Genomic DNA, 24,744 nt, shown 5'->3' with positions numbered 1-24,744 from the left:
GAGCCCAACCCAATCCAAGTACATCAAACCTGGCCCCAACGATCTAGCAAGTAGATTGAGCTGGTTGGTTCCAGGTTGAGCCAACCTAGGTTGCTCCCCTCGGGCGAAATGGGACAGGGCAATGAGACGATTAAAAGGTGATCCAGTTAGCATGTACATTAGCTCCCCAGCGTCAAGCAGGAGGGTCTCCACTATTGTTTGATGAGGTTCCAGTACCAATATCACCAGGTAATGGCCCCATCAGACAGTACGGTTTATCGCTGCAATGGTACTAAGAGCAGTTACTTGCAAATGACCTTGGACGCTAAGGGCCTGTTCTTTGAGGGTTAAATATCATGAAAATATTGGTAACTTTTTCATTGAGGAACTTACTCATGTTCTCATACTCCTCACAAAAAAAGCTATATTGCTAAGTTATTTTTCATGAGCAGCATTCTTCAATGAATAGAAACACTTACCCATTTAGAAGATAAATAAATTAGTTGCCCATCAGCCACTAACGTGACCCTTTTTTCCCCTAAAATACCCCTTTATAATGATACACTGACAAACCCTAAGCTCTTGCTCTTCATCTATAATGAATTCTAACCCAAGCGGCACCACTGCAATCCCTACCAGTTTTCAACCACAAGATCGATGAATTCCGATGAGTCTTTTATATTTTTATCTTTTTTATTAAATTTCTATAATTGATTTGGTGATATTTCTACTGATTTTATCTGAAATTGGTATTGATCAGCAAAAGAGAAAAAAAGGATTGCTTTTAGGGAAGAAAATTCATCATTCGGATCCTAGGATGTTTCAATTTGTTATTAGGCACCATAATTCGCATCTGGAATGTTTCTACGGATAGTTAGTGTATCATCTAATATGGTCATGTTCTATTTGAATTACTTTTAAAATTCTATCTCTTCTTATACTATTACTCATGTTTGGTACGAGAAAGTTGTGCTTCAATCACAAACAGGTGGTACATGATAAATATGTAAATTGGGGTTGAAATTATAAGGAATATTATGAAAAATATAGATAGATCTTAACAACTTATTTGGAAAAGTAGTAATACAAAGTAACCAATTGTGGATACACTTTTCAATGCATACAAAAATATGAATAAATTATTTTTCTATTAAGTGTTGGCTGGATAACACTTATCAAGAAAAATACAGATTCCTATAATAAATTTCATGCCTCTCCAAAGAATGAACTTTAAAGGAAAAACAACAGCCTTTTTTTCAGCCAGTGTAGATATTTAAATAAAGATAAATTGAATTCAGATGAACAATGAAAATATCAAAATCATGGTCCACATACTAGAATAACAATCAAATGATGGCTGTCGCTTAAATTCACTTCATCCATATAAAACAAAAAGCAAGACCTCCAAAACCATTACAATGGCAGTTGTAACGTTACAGCAGACATTATTCTAAAACTTGGTTTCGAGATTGGTATTATCTCGAATAGCAAACATCAAAAAGTGCATTCAAAAACTGTTGAGCTTATCAAGGGCAAAGAGAAAGTATGAACACGAGTCTTTGACAAGGGTGGAGATAAAGACTTTCATCCACATAAACAGCAGCTTCTCTGTATTCCAGTAAGAAACTTGGAGTCATTACTCAATAGCAAATCTAGCAAACGTTCATGAATATTTGAAGCATCAACTAATTAAATAAGTCATAATTGAATAATCTGAAGTTTGTTGACCTCATATGAAAAATATATGTAACTTAAAAAATATCTAACTGTAAATCACACACAAAATGAATAAGTTACAATCACATATTCGGCAAGTTTTATTGACCTCAAATGAAAATTACATGGAGCTTAAAAAAATTTATTGTCTACATTATAAGCACTTAAGAGGCAAAAATTATCTGATATTTAGATTTTCCATAATGCATTATTGGTCATTATCCTCCATGTCCCTTCAGGGTATAATCAGCAATCATATACATGATAATGCCTGTGAAACATTCCTGGAAATCCTGTCATGTATTGGCTCCTGTACAAAAATAAAAAAAAGGGTAAGACATCTGCGTCTACAAAATAAATGAAGTCTAAGTTCGTCCTCTCAATACCTCTGCTTGCGGCAACTCGAAGTTTGAGTTTGTAATTGTTTCAAAGAGGAAGATGTATCTGTCATACACAACGTGGGTCAGCTCTCTGTATGTGCATTAAAAGATGGCTATTCCCTATCTGAGATATTAAATTTAATTCAATGTGTGAATGGCAGTAATGAAATGTTATCAAAAAATTACATTCAACCTCAATCTTTAGCTTTTGAATTATCATAACAAAACCATAACCAGTAAATCGCTTGCAAATGTGTGTCCAATTATTGTTGCATGTCAAACACATTGTGCACACACGATGAATACAGACGCATGCACATGGACCACCACAAGCTAGCACAAACAGGAGTCTAAATGGTGAGAGTATTATTTTACCACCATCCACTTAAACAAACATGTTTGAAGAGGGAAAACTAGGGGTTTCAACCTACATCAAGTAGAAAATTTGGTAGTAAGATCCAGTATTGGAAGCCAGACATGACATAGATCAAGGTTTAGAAAACTCGGTTCCAGTTTTTGATTTTGGTTGGGCTCATAGAGTTTTAATTTGAGCAGTTTTTGACAGTTTTGCCCCAAGTTTTGGAGTTTTTGTAATAAAAGTAGGAGAAATAGAAGGAAAACAAATGTAAGCCAAGAAATTTATCTCCAATTTGACAGTTTTAGGATGAAGTTAATAATGCACATAAGTAAAATTGATAAAGTATAGAAGTATTTTGTACCGTGAACATATTCTCCATCAATTTTAGTAGAATTTACAAGTATATTGAATTTGGCCATTTCTTCTTCATAATTTTAGGGTTAGCTACTTGATTAAATGTATGTTGTTTCGAGAATGTTATATTTATTTTATATAAAAAAGATGTCATTTGTATGAAAGGTGTTGCTTTCTATTAGCTGTTTAGATTAGTTTTGATAATTACTGTGATAGGGACCTTTTCATAATCCTTGACCATCAATGATTATATTTACCAACTATCCCTTCTTTTAACTTAAGAAAGGAAACTAGCAAAAATTGGCATTATATATTCTACATAGACAGTAAACACCAAAATAAAACTAAAAAACAATCAATAGCTGCTTTCAGTCGGTTCCGGCTGCAGCTGGCCTGAAAACCAGTCAATTTCAGCCGAACCTAGGACCCAGATCCTTATATGCTACATTTCATAGAATGATCAAACCACCATACAAAGATAAGCGTAGAAGGAGGCATACCGCCATGCAAGTTCGCAAACAAGTTCTTCAGGAGCCTCTGGCAGCACCTGAGAATTTAAAGCCACCAGATATCCTATAATAAATGCAAATACAATAATAGAAATAAGTTGACAAAAGTATAGATGGCATACCTCATCTTCATATGGATTGCAATGGTCCTTAAACCACAATCTCAAGAATTCCTATCAATAAAATAGAGGTATCAGAAAATTGCCACCAACCAACTGGGCTCTAAGGTGACAAACAATATATAGGTATAGGGAGCAAAAGCTGCATACTGATAATGAAATAATTATATTGGGGAAAAAAAGACTACCCAGAAAACCATATTTAATATTGTCTTAGATTGTCATGTTTTTACATGCATAAAGCACCATAAATACGTATATGCACAAATAAAGAATGCCAAGTTATACACCTTATCAACATTTTCAGGTTCAAGCCCAGCATTAAACCGCTCCTCATAAGAGTTAGCAATCCAATATCTACTGGAATCAGGTGTATGCACCTAAATGATCACATGGGACAAAAATATGGTGAGCGTAAAAACAATTCCGGAAAATATTAAATACAACATATTCTCATCTCAATTGTGAACACTTTCATTTCAATCAAGACAAATTTACTGAAACAACTGCTGCAACTACTAAATTATAAAGACTCAGGTTGCCATGGCATAATTAAATTCACCAGTCAGTTTCTGAAAAGATCAATTTGAGATTCCATATTCAAGTATGGCAGCTTCGATGTATTCTAGGAAATTAAAAAAATGGCAACAGGATACAATACATTTGACTGATTTACCAATCTTTTTCCAAACTATATACAAATGCATTTCCATGTTTATGATGAATGAATCAGATGTGAGAACTGAGATAAAGAGAATGTTTCAAAGGTAGGACATAGAAATAATATTAAACCACATGAAAACAGAGGTGGTATTTGGCTCAAATAAGAAACAAGTAGAGTTTGATTTGGTTTGGAAGTCTGAGCCGAATGCGTCCTCGTTCTATTCCTTTGTAGTTACGGAAGATTAAGAAGGATGACCTCCTGGAGTTGCTGAAGGAGCATTAATCATATAAAATCTGTGCAGAGACGAGACGACTATGCGGGCAGGGACGAGGAGTAGCATCAAGTCTGTCCATTTTCATTTTAAGGGCCTTGCTGTGCATCTCAAGAGTTTGCTTGAATAACCTGTTTCCCAAAATGAAGTTCCATCTAAGTGACTATTTTATGTGATTTGTAGAGCAGTTTGGTAGCATTTACCATGCTTAGATAGTACGAAATACTCTTTTACCTTCATTTTCAGAAAAATGCGCCTTTTGACATTTTCTCTCTGTAAATCAAAAGCCTTGCATCCATTTTGTGAGCAAAGGAGGAAACAAGCGAAGGATATGCAAAAGTAGGAAACTAGTTGCTGCACCATTACTGTCATCAGTGATGGCCGAACTGACCAAACCAGATGGTTGTCCCATACCAAACTGTGCCGATGCCGACCCAAGATGGTTCAACCGCTCGAGTCGGTCCAGCCCTCCATTTATAAAAGCCCTTCCCCCGACTATCTCTATTCAGCTTCAAGGGTTTTGCTTCTTCTCCTCTCTCATTCACTTGTGCCCATCTCACCCTCGACGACCAATGCCATCACTCCTAGGTTAGCCCTCCCCCTCTCTCCCTCCCTCTCTCCAACTCTTCCTCCTCTCTCTTCCCCCTCTCCACGTGTCTTCTCACCAAAAACCTCTCTGTCACTCTAAGATAAGCCCCCCCATCTCTCCCTCTCTCTCCCCTCCCTCTCTCTTCCTCCTCCTCCTCCCTCTTCCTCCTCTCTGCGAGTCTTCTCACCAGACACCATCTATCTTGATGTCATGACCCCCCTCTCCTTTTTCAGTATGCCTAGGTACAATACGACATGAACTCGTACCATACCAAACTGGTCGCCGGCCAACATGAGTTCTGGTATCAGTCCAGCAGACCTTGACTACCATTATACTCTTATTTATTGTCTTATTGTGTGAGTGCCTTTGCTACTTATATCTCTTGTTACTTAACAGAATCATCATATGGTTGTCCTGATTCTTAACAAAAAGAATCCCATGCAATGCAAAGTTTGGATTGGATGGTGAAGTATAAGAAGCATCGAACAAGTACCTACTTTATACCAATTTAGGGGCATGTCAACTGGACTCGCACATCATGCTTTTTCAAGTTAAAGGTACTGGAATATGAAGAGGATGCATATAGATTAGATATATGTATAGGTCAAGAAAAAGAATTGTTGAAGCCAAGCTCCGTTGTACCGATTGTACCGATGTACCGATGGACGTCGGTACCGATACAGTACCGAGCCAAACCGGTACCGTACCGGCGAAGACAAAAGAAAAAATTAACGTGCACACGAACGCAGTTCGCATGCGCGTTTGCGTTAAATGCCACAGAGTGACATTAAATGTCACTCTATGGCATTGAATGGGGCGAGCTGTCCCGCACGCGGGCTGGGGAACCGCGCGAGCGTGAGCGCGGTTCCCAGCTCGCGAGCGTGCGGCCCCGTGCCCACGCGGGTGCTTTGTCCCGCGCGGGGCGTGCTGTCCCTCGCGCGGGCGTGCGGGGCGCCCGCGCTTGGGCCGGTGCGAACCAACCACAGCGAAAATTGGTCGGTTTCGGTCCCTGTAGAGCTGGAACCATTTTCAATAGCCGAACCGTACCGGTGGGCGTCGGTACCGGTACGATACGCACTGAACCGGCCAATTCGGACCGGTTCAGCAGACCTTGGTTAAAGCTAAAAGAAATAGCTCATAATAAGTACATAATAAAAAGCTGAATGAAGGATCAAAACAAGGATTAACTAAAAATTTGAAATGAAGAACAGCTCATGACTACATCTGAATGTTATGATATCAGACAGGAGACACAAGAATAACCCAAGGAATTTGGCATGGACGAAAGTATCCCTAAGATGAAAGCAAAGGACAAACAGAAATACATAAGCTTGAGGCCAAATAGAAAGAATGAAGCTTCTTACTACTAGTTATGCTGAGCAAGGTAATTTGCAGAATATTTTCTAGTGAATAATAAAGACATACATGAAAAGTAGCTAAGATATGGGCAAGATATGGTGATTCAATAAACAAACATATGTAAATATTACATCTGTTATGAATAATGCATTAAGAAATCTTACTTAAGGAGCAAAAGGGTAAATCTAACTGGTCAAATCAATAAAGTTGAAAATGATATACTAAGTGATATTGAATATTTGACCTCATCAATCAACATAATCGTCCCATCAGCTCCTTTTCCAAATTCATACTTTGTATCAACTAATAGCAGGCCATTCTCCAATGCCACTTGCTGCAAGCACCAAAATCAAAGTAAAGCCAACCTATTATAATATTTACATCATGTAAGAAAACAGTTTGCATGCAGACATTCATATCTTCCCATTAACTGATTGATGTATCCATGCATTGCTGCAAAGTCATCATGTAGTCTATGTCATGCTTTATTCCAACATGAAACACGTAAGTATATGTATGATCCCCACTTGTAGAAATAGCTAAAATAACAAAGTAGATTGAGACCTTTAAAATAAGCATGATCATAAATGATTTCTAAACTGCAAAACTTTCACCTGTCCATATGCAAATAAGCTCAAGGCTTTGCTGCTTACTTTATCATATTCATCTTGTGTCATCAAACCCAATTTGATGATCTGGACACCACCAAGCAATGCATTAGTAAGTAAACATGGAAACCAGCAAGACCCAAAGAGACAAGTTAAATACTCACTTTGACATGATTACCAGAGCAAATAGAAAAGCTAATAGTTGAAAAGCAAAAACATGTCCTGCCCAGCATGATATTTAAGCATCCTAGATTCTTGTATCCAGCTCAAAAAACCCATGTTGGACAACCAGCGAGATGTAAATGATGACTATAGACATTTAGATATTTATCATTATCAAATTCTTTCACTGCATTCTTTTAAAGACTGCTGGAGTTTGATTCTTCCAATAATGAGTTCTACTAAAATAACTCTATCAGAAGTAGGCTTTTGTAGTTTAGGGGGCTTAGTCAATGATGTAATTTTTTTTTAAGAGGATGAAATTTCATATGGTATTATCAAGCTAATTTTATAGTTCTCGAATGGGATAGATGTATTTCAATACCAATATTGGTAAGACTTGTAACACCAGGCTTTTAGTTACTGATGCCTTACTTCCTTTTCTTATTATTCTTGAGATTTCCTTTGACTGTAATTAGACATAAAACCAAATAACCAATGAACAGTCTTATATAGACTTGTGATAACCTAATACAATCTTTGAAAGCATAGTCAATTTACCAGTGTTGGGCTTCCTAACATACAAACAGGACGTGTAACACTTGTTCAAATTAAGTGTCATCGTGAATCAAGTGATCATTTATCAGTTGGTCATTAATGAGTCATCAATAACAAACATGCACTTGGTCATCATTACATAAAAGACGCTGTAATAAAATCTATCCTTCAAATTTTTCTAAAATATCAGAAAAATCAATTCATTTGTGTGACTATCATATTTAGTTAAATTATCTTTTCCCAGGTGTCATTGAATCTCTTTTTATCTCCTCCTGCTGAATCAATTGCTTGAATATAAATCCAAGCACCACTCTCATGTCCGTGTCTATGCAGCAGTTATATAGTTTGTAGGATTAAGCTTTCTTTCTCCCCTTTGAAGGACAAGCTAGGTTCCATCCAATGGTTTCTATAATGTTGACCTATAGATTTTATTAACAAATTGGTGCCTAGTACATTTGAAGCATTATATAACCCATAATAAGGCAGCTGCATACTTATGCTTTCATGGTTAACCAGAGCTATCAGATAACTAAACCTCACATTCCTTGAAGTTCATGAACCCTTTGTGGGTGATAACTGAGATCGTACTGGTTTATACCATACCAAACCAGTAAGGAACCGATACTCATACCCCCCTTCCCTCCCCCCAACCCACCCTCCACGTCAAGCATCAATACCAAGAGATATATCATATTGACACTCGGTACAGGTATTGACCCCTGGTATGACCTATACTGGTTGGCCGCTATTATGGATTTCCAGATCAGTACTTAAAACCTTACGAGGGTGATCTGTCCAATACTTAAAACCTTACTAAAGAGGGTTATCCATGAGAATAATAAGGTCGGACTTCATAGGACAAAATTTCTTTTGGTGTGTTTAAATATGAAAAAACCAAAAAACATATTAAGCAGCAGCATGTTTGTTTTATACATCTGCAAATTAAGACCTCCTTTATCCAAGAAATTCTCCAATAGGACCCAAATTAGTTTTCTATTAGTCATAGTGAAATATATATCAAGTTTCTTCCATTACTCCAGTCCCTTGACCCTCTAGAGCTTCTAACTGAAAAAATAAATTGCTCCACAACACTACTATCTCCAAATCTAAGATAAAATCAAAATCTTAATTTGATCAATGGTGATAGTGAAGAGCTAAAAAATGACGACTACAAGGTCAACAAGCATATGTGACTCACTAGTTAGAAGCTCCAATGGGCTAAGGGGAGAAATGATAAAGAATACAATAAATATTCCATTGGTAATGGAAACTTAAGTTAGGGTCCTATTAGAGAATTCATTGGATAAGAAGTTCTCAATTTGAAAACATATAAAATAGAGGTCTTTATATGCAATTAATCTACAAAGGAAGGGTTAAATGTGAAAAGAAACCCATATCAATACAGATATAAAAATCAAGTATTATAAATTTAGTGGTAGAATATCTTCCAATTTATATTTTATTAGTCCAAATTAAATATATAATCTTTCAACTCTGTTTTATTATTATGAGAAATTTTGAGATAACCCTTTATCTCATGGCCATTTATTGAGAAGCCCCTTAACTTTCTCCATCCTACAAATTAGCCCAGCAATTAATCAGGTCAAGGTTTTAAGTCCCAGTGAGATGAGGGGCATCCTAGCCGTCCTATCCCATTCTTGTGAGAAAAAGGAACCAAAATGGGTTACCCATCCATGCAGGAAGAAAAGGAGAAAGAGGAAAGAAAGAAGGGAAGGAAAGATGGAGAAAAGGAAAAAGTGAAAGGAAAGAAGAAGAAGAAGAAGAAGAAGAAAAGAAAGGACAGAAGAAGAAAACAAAGAAAGGAAGGAAATAAGGAGCAAAGGAAAGAGAAAGAAGAAGAAAAAGGAAAAAAAATAATGGAAGGGACAAGAAAAGGAAAGAAAAGGAAAGAAAAGAAAAGAAAGTAGAAGAAAAAGAAGAAAGGAAGGAAAGAAAAGAAGGTAGAAGAAAAAGAAGAAAGGAAGGAAAGAAAGAAGAAAAAGAAAGAAACAAAGAAGGAAAAGGAAGACGGGGAGAGAAACAGAGGATATCTACTGGGATGCATGGCTAGGGGTGGCAAGCTATGACCCGACCCGTAAATGACCCGCTTTAAGTAGGTTTAGGCTTAACATAAATGGGTTTAGGTCGCAAATGGGTCAACCCGTCAAAACCTATTTATTAAATGAGTTGGGTTCAGATTTAAACCTTTAACCCGTTTAATAATTGGGTCGGTTTATAACCTGACCCGTTTAACCTGTTTAACCTATTTGAAACCTGCTTAACCTGTTTTTGCCCTATTTAACCCGACCTACTTAACATGTTTAACCTGTTTAAATCTATTTAACCCGTTTAAAATCTGTCTGACCCATTTAACTCGTTTAACCTATTTAACAAATGGGTTATGTGGGTCGGGTCAGGTTTCTTGTTTAATAAACAGGTCAGATTCAATTGAAATTTTGACATGTTCAACAAACAGTCGAGTTTGGGTTGATAAATTTTTAACCCGATCCGTATCTGATTCGACCTGACCCGATTGCCACTCCTATGCATGACCAGGACTGCCCCTGGGATAGGGCGGGACAGCAAGGCATCCGGTTCCATGGAGAAACTAGGATACCTCCATCCCGTAGGATCTAAAACCTTATATCTGGCAATTATTTTTTTGATCCTTAATTTTTCCTTTTTATCAAAGCCATTGACTAATATAATCCTAGTTTATATAATTATAATACCAAGGTTTCAAGTATAGATATCAAGCCTGGTACTAGTTTTTAGCTGAACCAATACTGTATCAAACAATCCCGTACAGACACATGCTATAGGGATTTGTAGTGATCCCATACCGAGATGGATAAGTTTTTTATGACTTTTTTGGTTTTTTTATCCGTGATAAAGATATTTAGATGACCTTTTTTGTATTTTTTTAATGTTTAAGGGGTGTTTTAAAGGGTATATGACAACTAAGTATCAATACTAGTATCGACACTCAATGACCAATTAACTAACAAAATTTATGAGGAAAGAATGGAAAATACAACCAAGTTTTGTGAAAAAGAAAATCATAATAACTCACTTTATAACTTTAATCCCTTGTAGAATGTTGATCGCTCTCATATACATCTAGGTCTTGCTAGTAATCTGGACCAGGAACATTATACCCCATCCTTGTTGGGCATCAAATGTTGGATAATAACCTAGCTATGGCTCTTGATGTTGTGGATATATACGTGGTACTCGTCAAAGCCCAGCCAATTTTTTTGATTTTTGCCAACTTTGGATTAAAAAAGAGAAATATGAGGGCATCTGAACAAAGTTCCCTCCCTTGTTGATTTGTTGGCATCCCCTCCTTGATGAGAATAGGAAAAACCCTCATCCCCTTCTTCCCCTCTTTCTCTCCTTCTCTCTCCTCTTTTTTCTATCTCTTTTTTCTCGCAAAATGGGTCAAAAGAGGCGCTTTGTAGTCCCTCACAAGATGTGTAAATCATCACAATGTCCAGATAGCCCTCTCTTTAAAAGAAAATTTGGGTAGTGCATCTTTGTTGGGACAACTTCAAATAAGTAATATTGGGATCGATACCAATCTGTACCAAACTATTTCGATCGGGATGATCAATACGAGCATCATGCTGGCCAAACTGGGGTTTATACCACCGGTACCAACCTGTCTCTGATGGGATGCCCCATTCTGGCTAGCTTCCAGCGATCCGAGGTTTGTTCTAATATCGAAATCCTGTCAGAATAGTACAGTACCAATAGTTCAATCCTATTCCAATGGTTTAAAAACCTTCTATAGTACCCATTTGCCCAACAAGGCACATAGGTTTGGTAAATCCTGGCTGCAAACAATGGTTGCATTGGGAAGATTCAAAACAAGGCCAATGGGGGTGTTGCAAAACAAGCTAGTGGCAACTATTATTGATGTCACAACAAGGACAAATTCATGGTGGGAGATATGGAAATCCCAATTGATGGAGGAAGGATCTTGGGGTGCTTCATGAAGAGGGAGGCCATGGCATAGGTCTTCTAACAAGGATGAGAAGATGGAGCTGATCTCAGCACCAACAAGGCTAGGGGAGGCTTTGGGGTCTGATAGGGGTGATGCAACAGATGACATAGATAGTACCTAACTGATAGGACGTGATTGTATGGATGTCATTGGTAGCAAAGGTGGCAAAGCTGGGAAAAGAGACCAAAGAGCCACAAAATCCATCATAAATCTCTTAAGGTATTCCTTCATAACTGCACTGCGTCTTCCTTCTTTTAGGGTTTTTCCATCTCTTTACCTTTGTACTTCTAATTTTTAGTTCATAGTCTACTTGGGGAAACATCTGCTTGGAATCTAGAAGATTTGCCCCACTTAGGACCTAGAAATTTGCTATAAAAGATCAGATTGTTCATGCTGATTGGCTATAATAATACTTCTTTGTTGTTTTACTGCTTAGATTGTACTGATTGCTCTTTGGTAAACCTAGAACTTGTGTGCCCTTCTCTTGTTTGCACAGAATTATGGGGTTTTGGAGATCAACAGTCCTCTTAACTTCTTCCGCGCAAAGTCTATGAACCTAGAAGCCAATCATATAATGCTTCATGCTAAGATTACCCCATCGGTCCACTTTAACAAGGCTGCCAGCAAGTTAGAGTTACAAGAGGCTTGCAAGCACTAGGGAGACATTCCCTTGCCAACATTCCTTGATACTTGTCAAGTTCTCTCCATCTCTTGGTAAGGAAAGATGATGAAGGGATGGAGACAGTTCAACCATGGACTAAACAGTAAGGAAATCAAGAGGGGGATGATATTGGATCAAAAGTAAAAACAGAGCATAGAGGAAAAAAGTATTCCACTTATAAAGGCAAATATGTCATTTATGGATTCTCAGAAAACCTCTGACTTCTGCTTATGGCGACCTATATACTAACAGAAGGATGTCAAAAGAAATCACTCTCATTAAGGCTTGGTTAATCTGTAAAGATGGAAAATATAGGAAGTCTCTTAAAAACCAAAAAAAGGCAGGTTGATGTATAAAAATTTCCCTATTCTACAAAAATTATTGTACGAAAGAATAACAAATAACTGCATCCGCTTAATCACAAACCTATTTAATGGATCAAGTAACTATTTAGAGCTACAAACTTAAGGTTAAAAGGCGGATTAATAGTGATTCGAAAATGCAACCCACTAACTTAAAGATATCACCATATGAAGTAAAGTTGAAAACATATGACAGTTACAACTTATTAGCCAACATAAGTCTGAAAATGGATTCAGATAACTAGTTGGATATTTTTGTATATGCTATCTTTTATCTGCTCTTATTTGATGGACACGAATACAGGTACAACTATTAGTCTGATGCTAAACATTGATACCCATATCCAGGTAAACTCGAATTATCCAATCCATTTTCACCATAGCATTATGTACAAAACTATACACAATTCAGAGGAATAAGTTGTTTACATGATTTGGACCTCAGTTCTCATGACAGTGAGACTAAGCAAGCTTCCAAGGATAACAGGGATGAAGAAGTCAAGAAGATCAAGGAGCTCGACCTTAATGACAACAACAGTAAGGAGCACGACTCAATAATGGTGACAGCAGGAAGCACTGTTTTAACAATGATGATAATAAGAAGCAAAATGTCTATGGTGGTTGCGGCGAGCCTTGAACCCGATGATGAAGGCAACATGGTGGTTAACCTTAACAACGGCAGCAGTAAGAAGCAGCCCTATCAAAGGAAGTGGCAGCAACATTTAGGAGAAAAACAACATTGTGGTAGCAATAGGAGCCTAACTTGGTGAGGATGGTGGCAAAGAGCGCAACCATAGAAACTAACATGGCAAGGATCTTATTTTTAAAGTGGTCAACAATAGGGAGGCCAGCCACACTTGAGGTTTGGGATTCGAGTCCAAAATAGCTTGTGGTGCGGAGGTTGACCTAATGATTGCTACCATGAGAAGCCCAGCCCCAAAAAGCATGGTGACTAGGAGCTCAACTCTACCAGCGGCAGCACAAGCACGAATGAAATCACCAGGCATTAGCTCTAAAGGAGGAAGCAAGCTGAGTCAGAAGCAGTAAAGGTAGGTTATAGAAGTGGTTAGTGTAGATACTGGTGATGACAGATTACCATTAAGGGTACTTTTGATATTTTAACTTGATAAGTTATTCTTGATGTCTAGCAGCTGATGGAAACTTAAGTTGGCCCCCAAAGAGAATTCCTAAAATAAGGTGGCATTTATTTGCAAATATTCGAAAGAAGAGTTTAATAAGAAAATACCATATAATGAGAGGGATTGAATTCAAAAAAACCCAAAATTCAAATATTATGTTTATGCAAGTCAGTTTACTTGAAATATATGAAACAACAACCAAATCAAACCTCATCAGGAGACACAGGAACATCGTGATCACTCGCTTTTGTTGTAGGTGTAAGTATATTTGCAGGTAGCTTTTGATTCTTTACCATACCTGCACTATCAAAGAGAATAAGCTTTAGTTCAATATAGCTATAAATATGAAGCTCACAATATATATGTAAACTCAGTTCAACAAACCTTCAGGAAGGACAATGCCACAATAATTCCTTACTCCTTTGCTATAAACTGTCCACAGTGATGTGTCAGTGCTGCCAGATACAAAACCTCTTACTGCAGGCATACACCAGTTTATCTAATGTTAGTTATGGTACAAGAGTAACCAAAAAATACAAGGAATGAGAAATAGAAATGTCGATTATTTGAAATTTTAGGAAAAATCACAAAAAAGACAAAAGGACTAAACATATTGCTCAATATTGATAACTTCTGTGTGATTTCCCTGTCCAGTGATATTTGCATAAGTAACTTGGGGTTTAGGTTACTAATTTATACCACAAGTCAGTCTTTCATAGTAACATATGCCATAACTATAAATATGCAGTGAAGAAGCCTCATGACCCTAATGACCATAATGACAAATCAAGGTGACCATATAGTTTAAGAAAATTTGCAATTTCATTCCCTCAAAAAAGAAATGGATAGACAACAAAATATTATTGTTTAGAATTTGCACAAATCTATGTGGATAAATGACACTTCCTTAATGAAATGATGAACTTCACAACTAGTTTTTGTGGATTTGAAACAAAAGGTCCTAACCATGATCATAACCAATTTGGCTTGTTCCATGGTGTACTTGGCCAATTACTCCTATTAAGGGCTACATCTCCTACTATGGCAGACTTTTCATATCTTATCTTCCATCTAAGTTTCCCAAACTTTTTTCTACCGTCACTTTTTACCTTTGAACTTGGACCCCAACTTGATGGCAAGTAACTTAATGGTCATCATGATAATTGTATTAAAAAATTCAGGCTATTGACTTTATCTTGCTTCTTTATAAGATGCTATTCCATGCATATAACATTCATAATCCATCTTCACAAGATCAAAGAGAAGTCAAATACATGAGTGTCAAATGGAACACAAGAATAACAAGTAGTGTCTCACCAACAAATTCAACTGGGAAAACTGTGCATTTTTTTGCAATTGTAACATTTTTATCAGGAGTAGAAACCACTGCATTTGGGGTAATATGTCGAGTCTTATTGAACCACCATAGACTTGCCTCATTAAGAACCTGAAAGTTAAAGCCACTGATAACATATGCCAAAAACACAGATTGCTGAAGAAAATAATGGACGACATCTTTAATTCCAAAATTAAACACTTATCATTGGCAATGTCTTAGCATATTTTTACACTTTCTAGCTAGACTTAAGTTACAATTCATAGAATTAGGAATTTAAGGATACCAATGAAGATTCATCTGAATTTACAAAAGCCTCAGAAATGCACAAATTACTGCCAGAATGAATTTAAATGCAAGCAGAAGATGTCATTTTGGGCAACGGGAAACAAAAAAAAAAAGAATGACACCATTTTCCTCATGTAAGATGATTAAATTGAAGATGTTTGGGTACAAAAAATATGATTTAGGCTAAGCTTAGGCTTTTACAGATCAAAAGCAAAATTAAGGGAACGGAAAGAACAACAAGCAGTCAGGAAGGATTACAGGAAATTATTTCTAACAATAGAGGTAGAACAATCATAGAATGTTTGGTTGAGAAAGAGTTAAGCATCAATTCTCTTTGTGAGACCCACATAATAGTTTTCTTTCTTCTTCTAAATGTTTCAACAAGGAAAGATCTTTATGTAATTCTTGCAAGGCATTTTTGGCATAAGGCAACCGTTTCCTGCATTATCATGCCAAATATTTCCTACAATAAAAACTAATTGGATATTGCTGGCAAGACTCTTCGTGAAGAGTTCTTTTCCTCTTAATTATAGGGTAATTTATTGAATTTTTAATATAATGTTTTATGCCAGTTTTAACAAGGTTGAAAATTTTTCTTCCTCTCCATTGACATGCAAGGGATTCATACATGGAAGTGTTTACTGTTATTTCAGGACCAAGCTACAAGTTTTACAAATTGATTTGATTTTCAAATCTTGAGAAAAAGGATTAGAAATTTTTCATATACCAGCAGAAAATCAGAAAGTAGGGAGTAGTGTTTTATTGCTGTTTAATCAAGGTTGAAATTTTCATTCCTTTCAATTGACATGAAAAGGATTTGTACATGGAAGTGTTTACTGTTATAGATCTATGTTTTAGATCAAGATACAATTGTTGCAAACTAATTTGATTTTCAAATCTTGAGAAAAGGGATAGAAATTTTCTGTGTATCAGCAGAAAATCAGAAAGTAGGGGCATTTTCATGGCCCAAGATTGGAGTAAAACCCAGAAGGAAATGAAAAAAAGAGCAAACCCACCAAACTATACATATACATATATACATACATACAAATATACATACATATGTATGTATATATAAACATATATGCATATATAAGTTGGGGAGGTCCCATCATGTAGCCAGCACTCAAAATATCCTCTTAATTAGCATTGAACCATAAAAGTTAACGGTTCTGCAATATGTTCACTCAACTTCTAATCTAGCCCTTCATCAATTAGATACCAAGTAAAAACAAATAACCATTCTAAACACCTGAAATCAGATCTAAGCCCCCAAAAAACCAAAAATGCAGAACAATATACAGGAAATTGCCTCCAAACTGACCCCTTTTTGCACTGCGTTTCCTTTTCTAACCATCACAAAACAACCTTAAACGTAGTCGCATCATTTTGTGTGTTTGCACTGTTAAAGAAGCCAGGCTGCTGTTGTTGTGCAATCTTCCAGCATTCAAATTTTGCTATAAACAATAGCAATAGTCACAATATTATTTAACTTTATTATATGAATAGTAAATCCAATCATAATTATCCATCTTGTTTTCTTATTTAACTTGTAGTAATTTTAGCAGAAGAAATCCCAAAATCAACCTTATGCCCAAATTTAACCTCATTTTTTTAAGAATCATGAGAGCCAGTCCAAGTAGATTTTTGAATCCTAAATCAAAATGGAAACTCCTGATGGACTTCCAAGACTAGAACTATTTAAGGATAAAAAGAAAATATTGCTGTATAAAAAGAAAAAAAAGGAATCCTAACAAAAGAAAACCTAGAAACCATGTTTCTTATTAATTTGCTTCCAAAAGACCTGATTTCATAAACCCTTGAACTCTAATTTGCACAACTCCCACTAAAACATGATGATGAAGGTCCACACAGCTGATCCAATTACATGATTAGCTTGGACTTGGCAAGCGAGCTTTATATACAATAGAAATAAAGCAAGCACTGTTGTCATTAACAGACTATAATTATGATACTTCTAAAGCTGCTCCAGTAATCATCTTTCACGGTATGCCCAAATTCATAATAAAGAATTAGAGCAAACCATCTAAGTCAAATGCTTTTTATAGTATAATTCAAAATTAGCAGCCTATTTGCTCCATATTTCTTTTGTCAGTATTCAAGATAGCATCATCCAACATAGTGAATTGAAGCCTTCTGTACTAACATTCAGAAGGATTTTCCTTCCCCATAAGAAGTAGAAGGCCAAAAAAAAAATTTCTTGAAAAATAAGGGAACCAAATTCCACTGATTATGCCTCTCCACATTACTATAAGGCCGGCAGCTTTATACTACAATTGACTTTGGCACTCCTTCCACTGTTACTGAAATTTACTATATTTAAAGTGAAAGGGCAATTGAATTTCTGATTACAAGGGTTCGATTCATGAAAACCACAAATTAACGCCAAACTCTACTGTTTGCAAGATACCTAAAGAATAGAGGTGGTTCCACTTCACATGGCTCATAGGAAATGATTCGTCCAACAACGGCAGAATCGTCCCAAACTGCCCAGTTCAGGGCGTACTGAACCATACCGGCAGGGACCGAGACGAATCCAGCCTTCGGATCAAGAAATCAACGGAAGGGGAGTAGGAAAGAGAGGAAGAGAGAGAGGGGCAAAAGAGAGGGGGCGAGAGAGAGTGGTTGGCAATGGCCGAAACAAGGGCAAGGGAGGGGGAGAGAGGGCTTTCAAAGCTCTATCTCCTCCATGTGTCGGAACAGGGGTAGAGCCCCTGTTTTGAAACAAAACAGGAGCTTTTGCCCCTTTTTATTTTTTTGAATTTTTCAAGTGAAGTTACCCGCCACTGTTGACTTCACTGATTATTTTCTCTTTTTTGAAGTTTTCTAAGTGAAGTTGGCAGCATGATGTCAGCAGTGGCTGCCAAATTCACTTAAAAAATTCAAAAAATATATAAAAAGGGGTGGAAGCCCCTATCTCATTTCGAAACAAGGGCTCCGCCCCTGTTCCGACACACGAAGGAGAGAGGGGTCTCAAGAGGGTTTCGAAAGCCCTCTCTCCCCTCTCCCTTGCCTCTATTCCGATCACCGCCCTCTCCCTCCCTCCCTCCCTCCCTCTCTCTCTCCTCCCTCTCCCCTCCCTTTTGGTTTTGCCTATTGGTTCACGTTGGGACGACGCGGCACGAGGGCATATTGTACCATCCTATTAACCAACCGATACAGATGTTGCTACCGACACTGCCTTTCTTGGTGCTATCTGTTCAACAAGGGCCGGCTTTCAAGCCAACTGGAAGATTGGATGCAAGTTTTCTTTTGGCTTACCATGTTCTAAAAACGAGTCATTTTACTATGATTTTCTGAGAGTTTGGTAGCACAATCATTCATCAATAATAAGAAGTACTAGCAACATTAAGTCATGTTGCCCTCACCTCAATTTTGTTAGTAGGACTCTGACCTTTTCCATGTACCTTATTATAATTAATTGTCCTTTATCTTTTTTACTGAAGTCAATCTTGATATTTTTCCTCCTTTGGATAACTATCACTTCTTAGATCAATCAAGTTCATGAATCTCATTGTTTCTCATGCTTGCATTGCCTCATGCCTCTAGGTGAGACTCTTAAATGACACCTTGAGGTCATGGCTCGAGTTATATAAAGTGTGTCATATCCATCATATATAAAGATTTATGTGATGCACACTGATGAGAATACAAAATGTCATATTTTTCTTTCTTAATGTTTAGTCTTGTATACTTATTTTATGCCTAAATGTACTCATTATTCTTATATTTTGATTTAGGATGCAAATGGAAGCGTTAAGTAAAAAACGAAGCTAATTGGATGATTTTGGACAGTTTCGACATTGCTTCGTAATCTAAGCATAACTTTCTCATCCGAGCTCTGATTGAGATGATTCAAGATGCTGTGGAATGCCAAGAAAACGCTCTACAACTTTCATGTTTTGAGTTTTGATAGATACTGACTTTATCAAGGTCAAAATTGGTCTCGAAGTTGCTGCACGTCCTTAGCCTGCAATATGTGGATTTGACTCGGTCAATTTTCAGAAGTTTCCAGATTTGATGCACGAAAATCCCAGCTGAAAACACCACTTTCCCAGTTATATTAGGACTTTATTTTATTTTTCGTAATTAGTCAGATTTGAATATTTGTTAGGAGATTTTTTTGGAAGGGATAAAAGTGAAAGAAAGGGGGCTGCAAAGGGGGCTCTTTCTCTTTTCTCTTGGAGGACTCCTCTTTCTCTTTTCTCCTTGGAAGTTTGCATCCATGGCTCTGCGTGGCTAAAGCTTTTATTGGTCTAAGAAAACAGAAGCCTCGGAATCAATAAAACTGTGAGATCTGAATTTGTTTTCATTGTTCAATTCATGCTTTGATGTCGAATGTCCTTCTGTGCATATTTTTATGATTATTTTCGTTTAATGACTAAGAGGCCTACTAGTTTATTATTCGTTGCAATCTACTGCTAGGTTAGATATCAAATCCGTAATTGTTTGATTCCTCTAATCTGTGAAGCAACTAAGATCTAATAATTTGCTGCGTCAGAAATTTTCAGATCTTAGGAAGAATACTCGGCTAAATCAAATGCAACCGCTTGTGTTTGTGTTGTTTAGTTTCATCGATCTCTCTAATTCTTAAGGCTGCTACTAGATTAAACCCTTAGCGCTTGTCTTGGGTTGTTTAGTAGTTAGGGTTAATTAGATCGCTTGTTTTTAATTAACTACAACTAAGAAGAGATAGAAAAATATTTCTATCGGTGGACATTCAAAGTGCAAATTGATATCTTTGCATCAATGATCAGTTGTAAAATTCCGATGGTGGATGTTGACTTAGACCAAGATTTGTTCTTTTGATTGATTTCAATACTTAAATCTGAATTCTTCTTTAGTTGTTTTATTATTTTCATTATACTCAAACCCCCCCTCCATCCTTGTTCAAGTTGCATAAAACTAGGCTAGATACTCTCCGTGGGAACGATCCTTACTCGCACTACTACATATATATTTTTAGAAGTATAGGTTTTATTTTTGGTTGCCTGCGACAGCACACCACACACCTCTTGCACCCTACATTGCACCATTAGTGAGAGGCATACCACACAAAATTCGAGTATTGAAATGAAATTTTCAGTATCAATTAAAGAGAAGCAAGGAGATTTCTATATATTTTGCATGATCATTTTTTTTTGAAATAAAATGTGGACTTTAATTATGATAAAAGAAATACATATTATTCACTTCCTGGCTTGCATGAACGTTAAAACACTACTTGTTAACATATATGCTTCAAAATTTGTGAACATGTGCAGAGTGCAAGGTAAGAATTCTACCAAATTTCAGTACCAAGCCTTATACAGCACCCACTGCTTTTATTTCCTTTCTTTTGGCATGCATGATTTTGATGCCTTTTGAAGTATACCTTTAGTGTTATAAAAAATTAATAAATCTTAAACTTTACTCTTCAAGACTAATCGATTTGTCTGGTCAAGAGTTCTAAATTTCTTCTCCAACTCCAATTCCTGAGACATTGGTTTAGATATCATATGGAATAGAATTAAGGTTTTAATTTCTCTCAACATTGTCTCCCTACAATCTAGATTTTTCCTCAGAGACTTTTATGGACCTATACTATATCAGAAGGAGTAATGGGGCAGCTTTGGGCCTTTCATATTTTCCATTTGATAGAATATCAACAAGATAACACTTAAAACTGTTATATCATAAGAACAAATATTGGTACTTCTGGAAACAAAATCCTAAGTACAGAATTCCTAAGTAGATCTTAAAGCATAAACATTATTTCTCCCACTCTCTCTGAATTTTCTCTACTCAACCAATTCCCTAAGTTCTCCCTCCACTAGACTTCCCTAAATCTAATTAATAAAAAAAGTCTTGACCAAATCAAAGTATTTGAATTTCTATAATTTATTATTTAGTGTTCTCTAAACTTCTACAAGTTTTACCCTTTTTCTTTACGAAAATCATTCTTCTGCTATTTTTTTAAAAAATCAGATTCATATTTTTTTTTATTTCTAAAGTGCATTGCACTATCGGATAGGAAACAGGTTTTCTCCAGTTATATCTAATTTTGATTTCATATAGTCAATTTTATATCTAAAGTTCTCTATTCTATTATAAATTTTGTTCTAATTATTTTATTAAATGATTTTTTAATAAGTTAATTTACAAGATTTATGTTTTCTTTTATGAAAATCACTTTTATTTAAAAAAAGCTATATATTTTTTATTTAAAATATAATTATATATTTATACTTTTAATTTTAATGGGCATTACATTACCAATAGGAAATATGTTTTGGACTTTTTGTGTATGGAAGATGTTTTTGTTTTTTTCACTTATATTTGGTTTTTGGTATCATATATCAAGTTTACATATAAAGTTTTTGTTTTCCTACAATGTATTTTATGAAATATTTTTACTCAGAATTTTTATTTTATTTTTAATCATCTTCCTGTTTTATATTTTCAATTATATATTTCAATTGTTCACAATTTTCTTATTCTTATAGTCTATTTATAGTTCCCATTGCATTTTCCTAATTTGGTGTGGTTTATTTTTTGTTTGGTACCTCATCCTTTACCAAAAATCACGATGCCATTTTGTTGTTGATTGCTCTAACCTAATTAGATTTTTTTTGGTTACTGAATGTGCATTACTTTTTGCCTATATACTAGAAGAATTTAGGGCAGATTACAGACTACTATCCTCTAAAGTTGCCCACAGTTATTCCTTAATAGCCCCTTCCAACCTTGAGTGCACAAGCCACATCTTCTAAAAGTATAAGCACCATATTCTTACCACTATCCTTAGTCGTTTCTTCCAACTTCATGTGCTTTGGCTGCATTTGCTAAAAGCCATATCCTATTTCTTCCCATTATTGTTCAATGGAATAGAAATCTATGTAAAAGTTGGTATATGAGGACCAATATGGTGAATAATCAGAAAATGTAACCCACTATCCACCATAAAAAGAGCATAGTCACTGCTTGTCATTGAAGGATTGCCTATAAATTTACTCCAATGAAAGTCATCAGCCATAAAATGACTTCACATCAACTTTCTCCTCAAAATTCTAGAAGAGACACACATGTTGCTACCTAAAAGATTATTGCCTACCCTTTCAAAGGTAAGCTTGTAAAAATTTAACTCAATATACTCCTGCCAATATCGTATATAATATATAAACTAAGCCAAAAGTAAAATTAGCTCTTCCCATCATTAGTCTCGCAATATTAGTAGAGCTCATGCCTAATCATTCTTCGTGACCATGATATCCCAACTTCCAGGACACCCAAGCAAGGATTTAAATTCCATGGGATGAGGATTTCTCGGTTTCTCCATGAAACAGGATGCCCCTTTGTCCCGCCCTATCCTAGTAGCCATCCCAATAGATACCTTCCATCTCTCTTCCCTTCTTTCTTCTTTTTTTTCCTTTATTCATTTATTTTTCTTTTTCTTTGTTTTCTTCCTCTTTTTTTCCTTCCTTTCTTTCTTTTCTTCCTTCCTTTCTTTTTTTCCTCCCTTTCTTTCTTTCCTTTTCTTCTCCCTTCCTTTATTTCTTTTCTTTTTCTTCTTCTTTCCTTCCTTTCTTTTTTTATTTTCTTCTTCTTTTTTTCCTTTCTTCCTTTTATCTTTCTTCTTTTTTCTCCATGATAGGTTCCAAGGAGTTCCCCCCAACCTAGTCCCATTTTCTCACACAAATGGGACAGGGTGGCCTGGACACTTGCTGTCCTCCCAAAAATTAAAACCTTCGCTCCAAAAGAAATTACCCCATCAAGAATTGTACTCCAATGAATTAAAGCCTTCCACTACCATAGTCACACCTAGATATGTGGTTCCTCAGAACACATCACATAATGCTTCACTTGCACAAATATGCTCCAATTCAAATGACATTGTGAGCTCTTCATGGCTCAACTAGCACAATCCCTCTTCTGTTCTTGCATTAGGATTAACACTAGAAATTTCTTTCTCTGCCCTTGCATTGAACCAATGCAGTTTTCTTCTCAGCTGACTGCCCCAAGTTTCTTCATCATAGTTGTCTTATTCATCCCCGTGGTTATGATGTTTCAGCATTTCTAACAGTCTACGTATATTGAAGATACATCTTCACCAGAAACATCTGAGTTGCAAAAGACATTATTTTCTTCCTTCCTCAGACCAGTCAAAACAGATAACCAGGCAATATAATATTCAAACATACATATGAAGTTTTGTTCAGCAAATGAACAAGAGCAAAGAAAATTAAGATCTTTGACTCAATTCTTAGATGACCTTAAATTCAATCACAAATTTGTAAAAAATTATTTTTTCAGGATTCCTACAGGACCAACCTCAAATAAATAATGCATTTGAACCCGAGGGAATGAAAGAAGTCAATTTTCAAAATGAAATCGATCAATAAGCATGGAAAGGATCAAAATGTTAGATCAATCAGTCAAAGAAGGGATTTTAAGTTCAAACTGAAAACAGTAGAAACAATGTGAAAGATAGAAAAGGAGAGAAGAAAGACCTGGCCTTTAAAAGGGATGGAAGCGAGAACCCGATCAAAAGCACTCTGCCGGTCGGTGGTGACCAGAACCAGATAGTCACCACCATCATAAATGTCTCTCACCTACAGAAACCCATCGGCTCTGAGAAAGACGCCAGTGATAAGAGAAGAATTATGAGAAAACCAAGGAAGACCGCCTCACCTTGCCCCTGGCCTTGGCCGTGAGGCCCGGAACCGTGCGATCGAGGTGGGTCTCTGAGAGGCAGTTGGAGAGGGCGCCCCGGGCGGCACGGAGGACGTCGTCCCGGTGGCAGGCGTCGGCGGAGAGAAGGGAGGTGTCGTGAGCGGAGCGGATTTGGGTCTTCAAGCCGACCGCGAGGTTGGAAGCAGGGGGGCGAGAGGGGCGCGCGATGGAGAGGCGACGGGAGCGAGAGAAGGAGGGGAGAAAGGGGGTCTTCGGGAGAGTTTTGGGAGGGTTTTGCGTGGCGGGCGGCACGGAGAGAGCCATCAGATGAGGGGGTTTTCAGAGGGTGGGCGAGCGAAGAGTAGGATCTTTGTTCGGTTTTGGGCCATTTTAAAAGGAAAGCGAGGGGAAACGGTGCCCCTCGTACCGCGGTTTAAACAACCGGCTCGCACGGTATTCCTGCGCGGACGCGAGCCATAGCCCGACGGAACAAAAGGAATGCGACGACGGCCGTGGGACGAAGACGGAAGGCGAAGACGGCCCGACGGAACAAAAGGAATGCGACGACGGCCGTGGGACGAAGACGGAAGGCGAAGACGGCCACGCACGATTCGGCGAATCGACAATGACAAGCAGTCACATTCCTGGGTTCCACC

At 36.9% G+C, this 24,744-nt stretch overlaps 1 protein-coding gene across 2 annotated transcripts; it reads right to left on the bottom strand.

The window, feature by feature from the left end:
• Positions 1-1,665: 1,665 nt before the first annotated feature.
• On the bottom strand, positions 1,666-24,744 carry PUR7 (purin 7). Of its 2 annotated transcripts, XM_008808160.6 has the most exons (12): positions 24,107-24,744; positions 23,926-24,027; positions 15,109-15,238; positions 14,176-14,268; positions 14,001-14,089; positions 6,913-6,993; positions 6,543-6,632; positions 3,706-3,795; positions 3,419-3,469; positions 3,288-3,334; positions 2,082-2,139; positions 1,666-2,005 (listed from the first exon to the last, which is right to left on the bottom strand). In XM_008808160.6, the coding sequence occupies exons 1-12, from the start codon at positions 24,410-24,412 to the stop codon at positions 1,949-1,951; spliced, it is 1,194 nt and encodes a 397-aa protein (XP_008806382.2). In that variant the 5' UTR covers positions 24,413-24,744; the 3' UTR covers positions 1,666-1,948. The 2 variants fall into 2 exon arrangements, with proteins under 2 accessions (XP_008806382.2, XP_088557479.2); XM_088701353.2 differs by lacking the exon at positions 3,288-3,334 and having other exon boundaries at positions 24,107-24,718.

The sequence above is a fragment of the Phoenix dactylifera genome, chromosome 7 (assembly GCF_051530095.1).
Source record: "Phoenix dactylifera cultivar Ajwa chromosome 7, Ajwa_hap1_PhDact_Kaust_v1.1, whole genome shotgun sequence".
Taxonomy (NCBI): Eukaryota; Viridiplantae; Streptophyta; class Magnoliopsida; order Arecales; family Arecaceae; genus Phoenix; species Phoenix dactylifera.
This window is presented reverse-complemented; position numbering and strand designations above follow the sequence as displayed.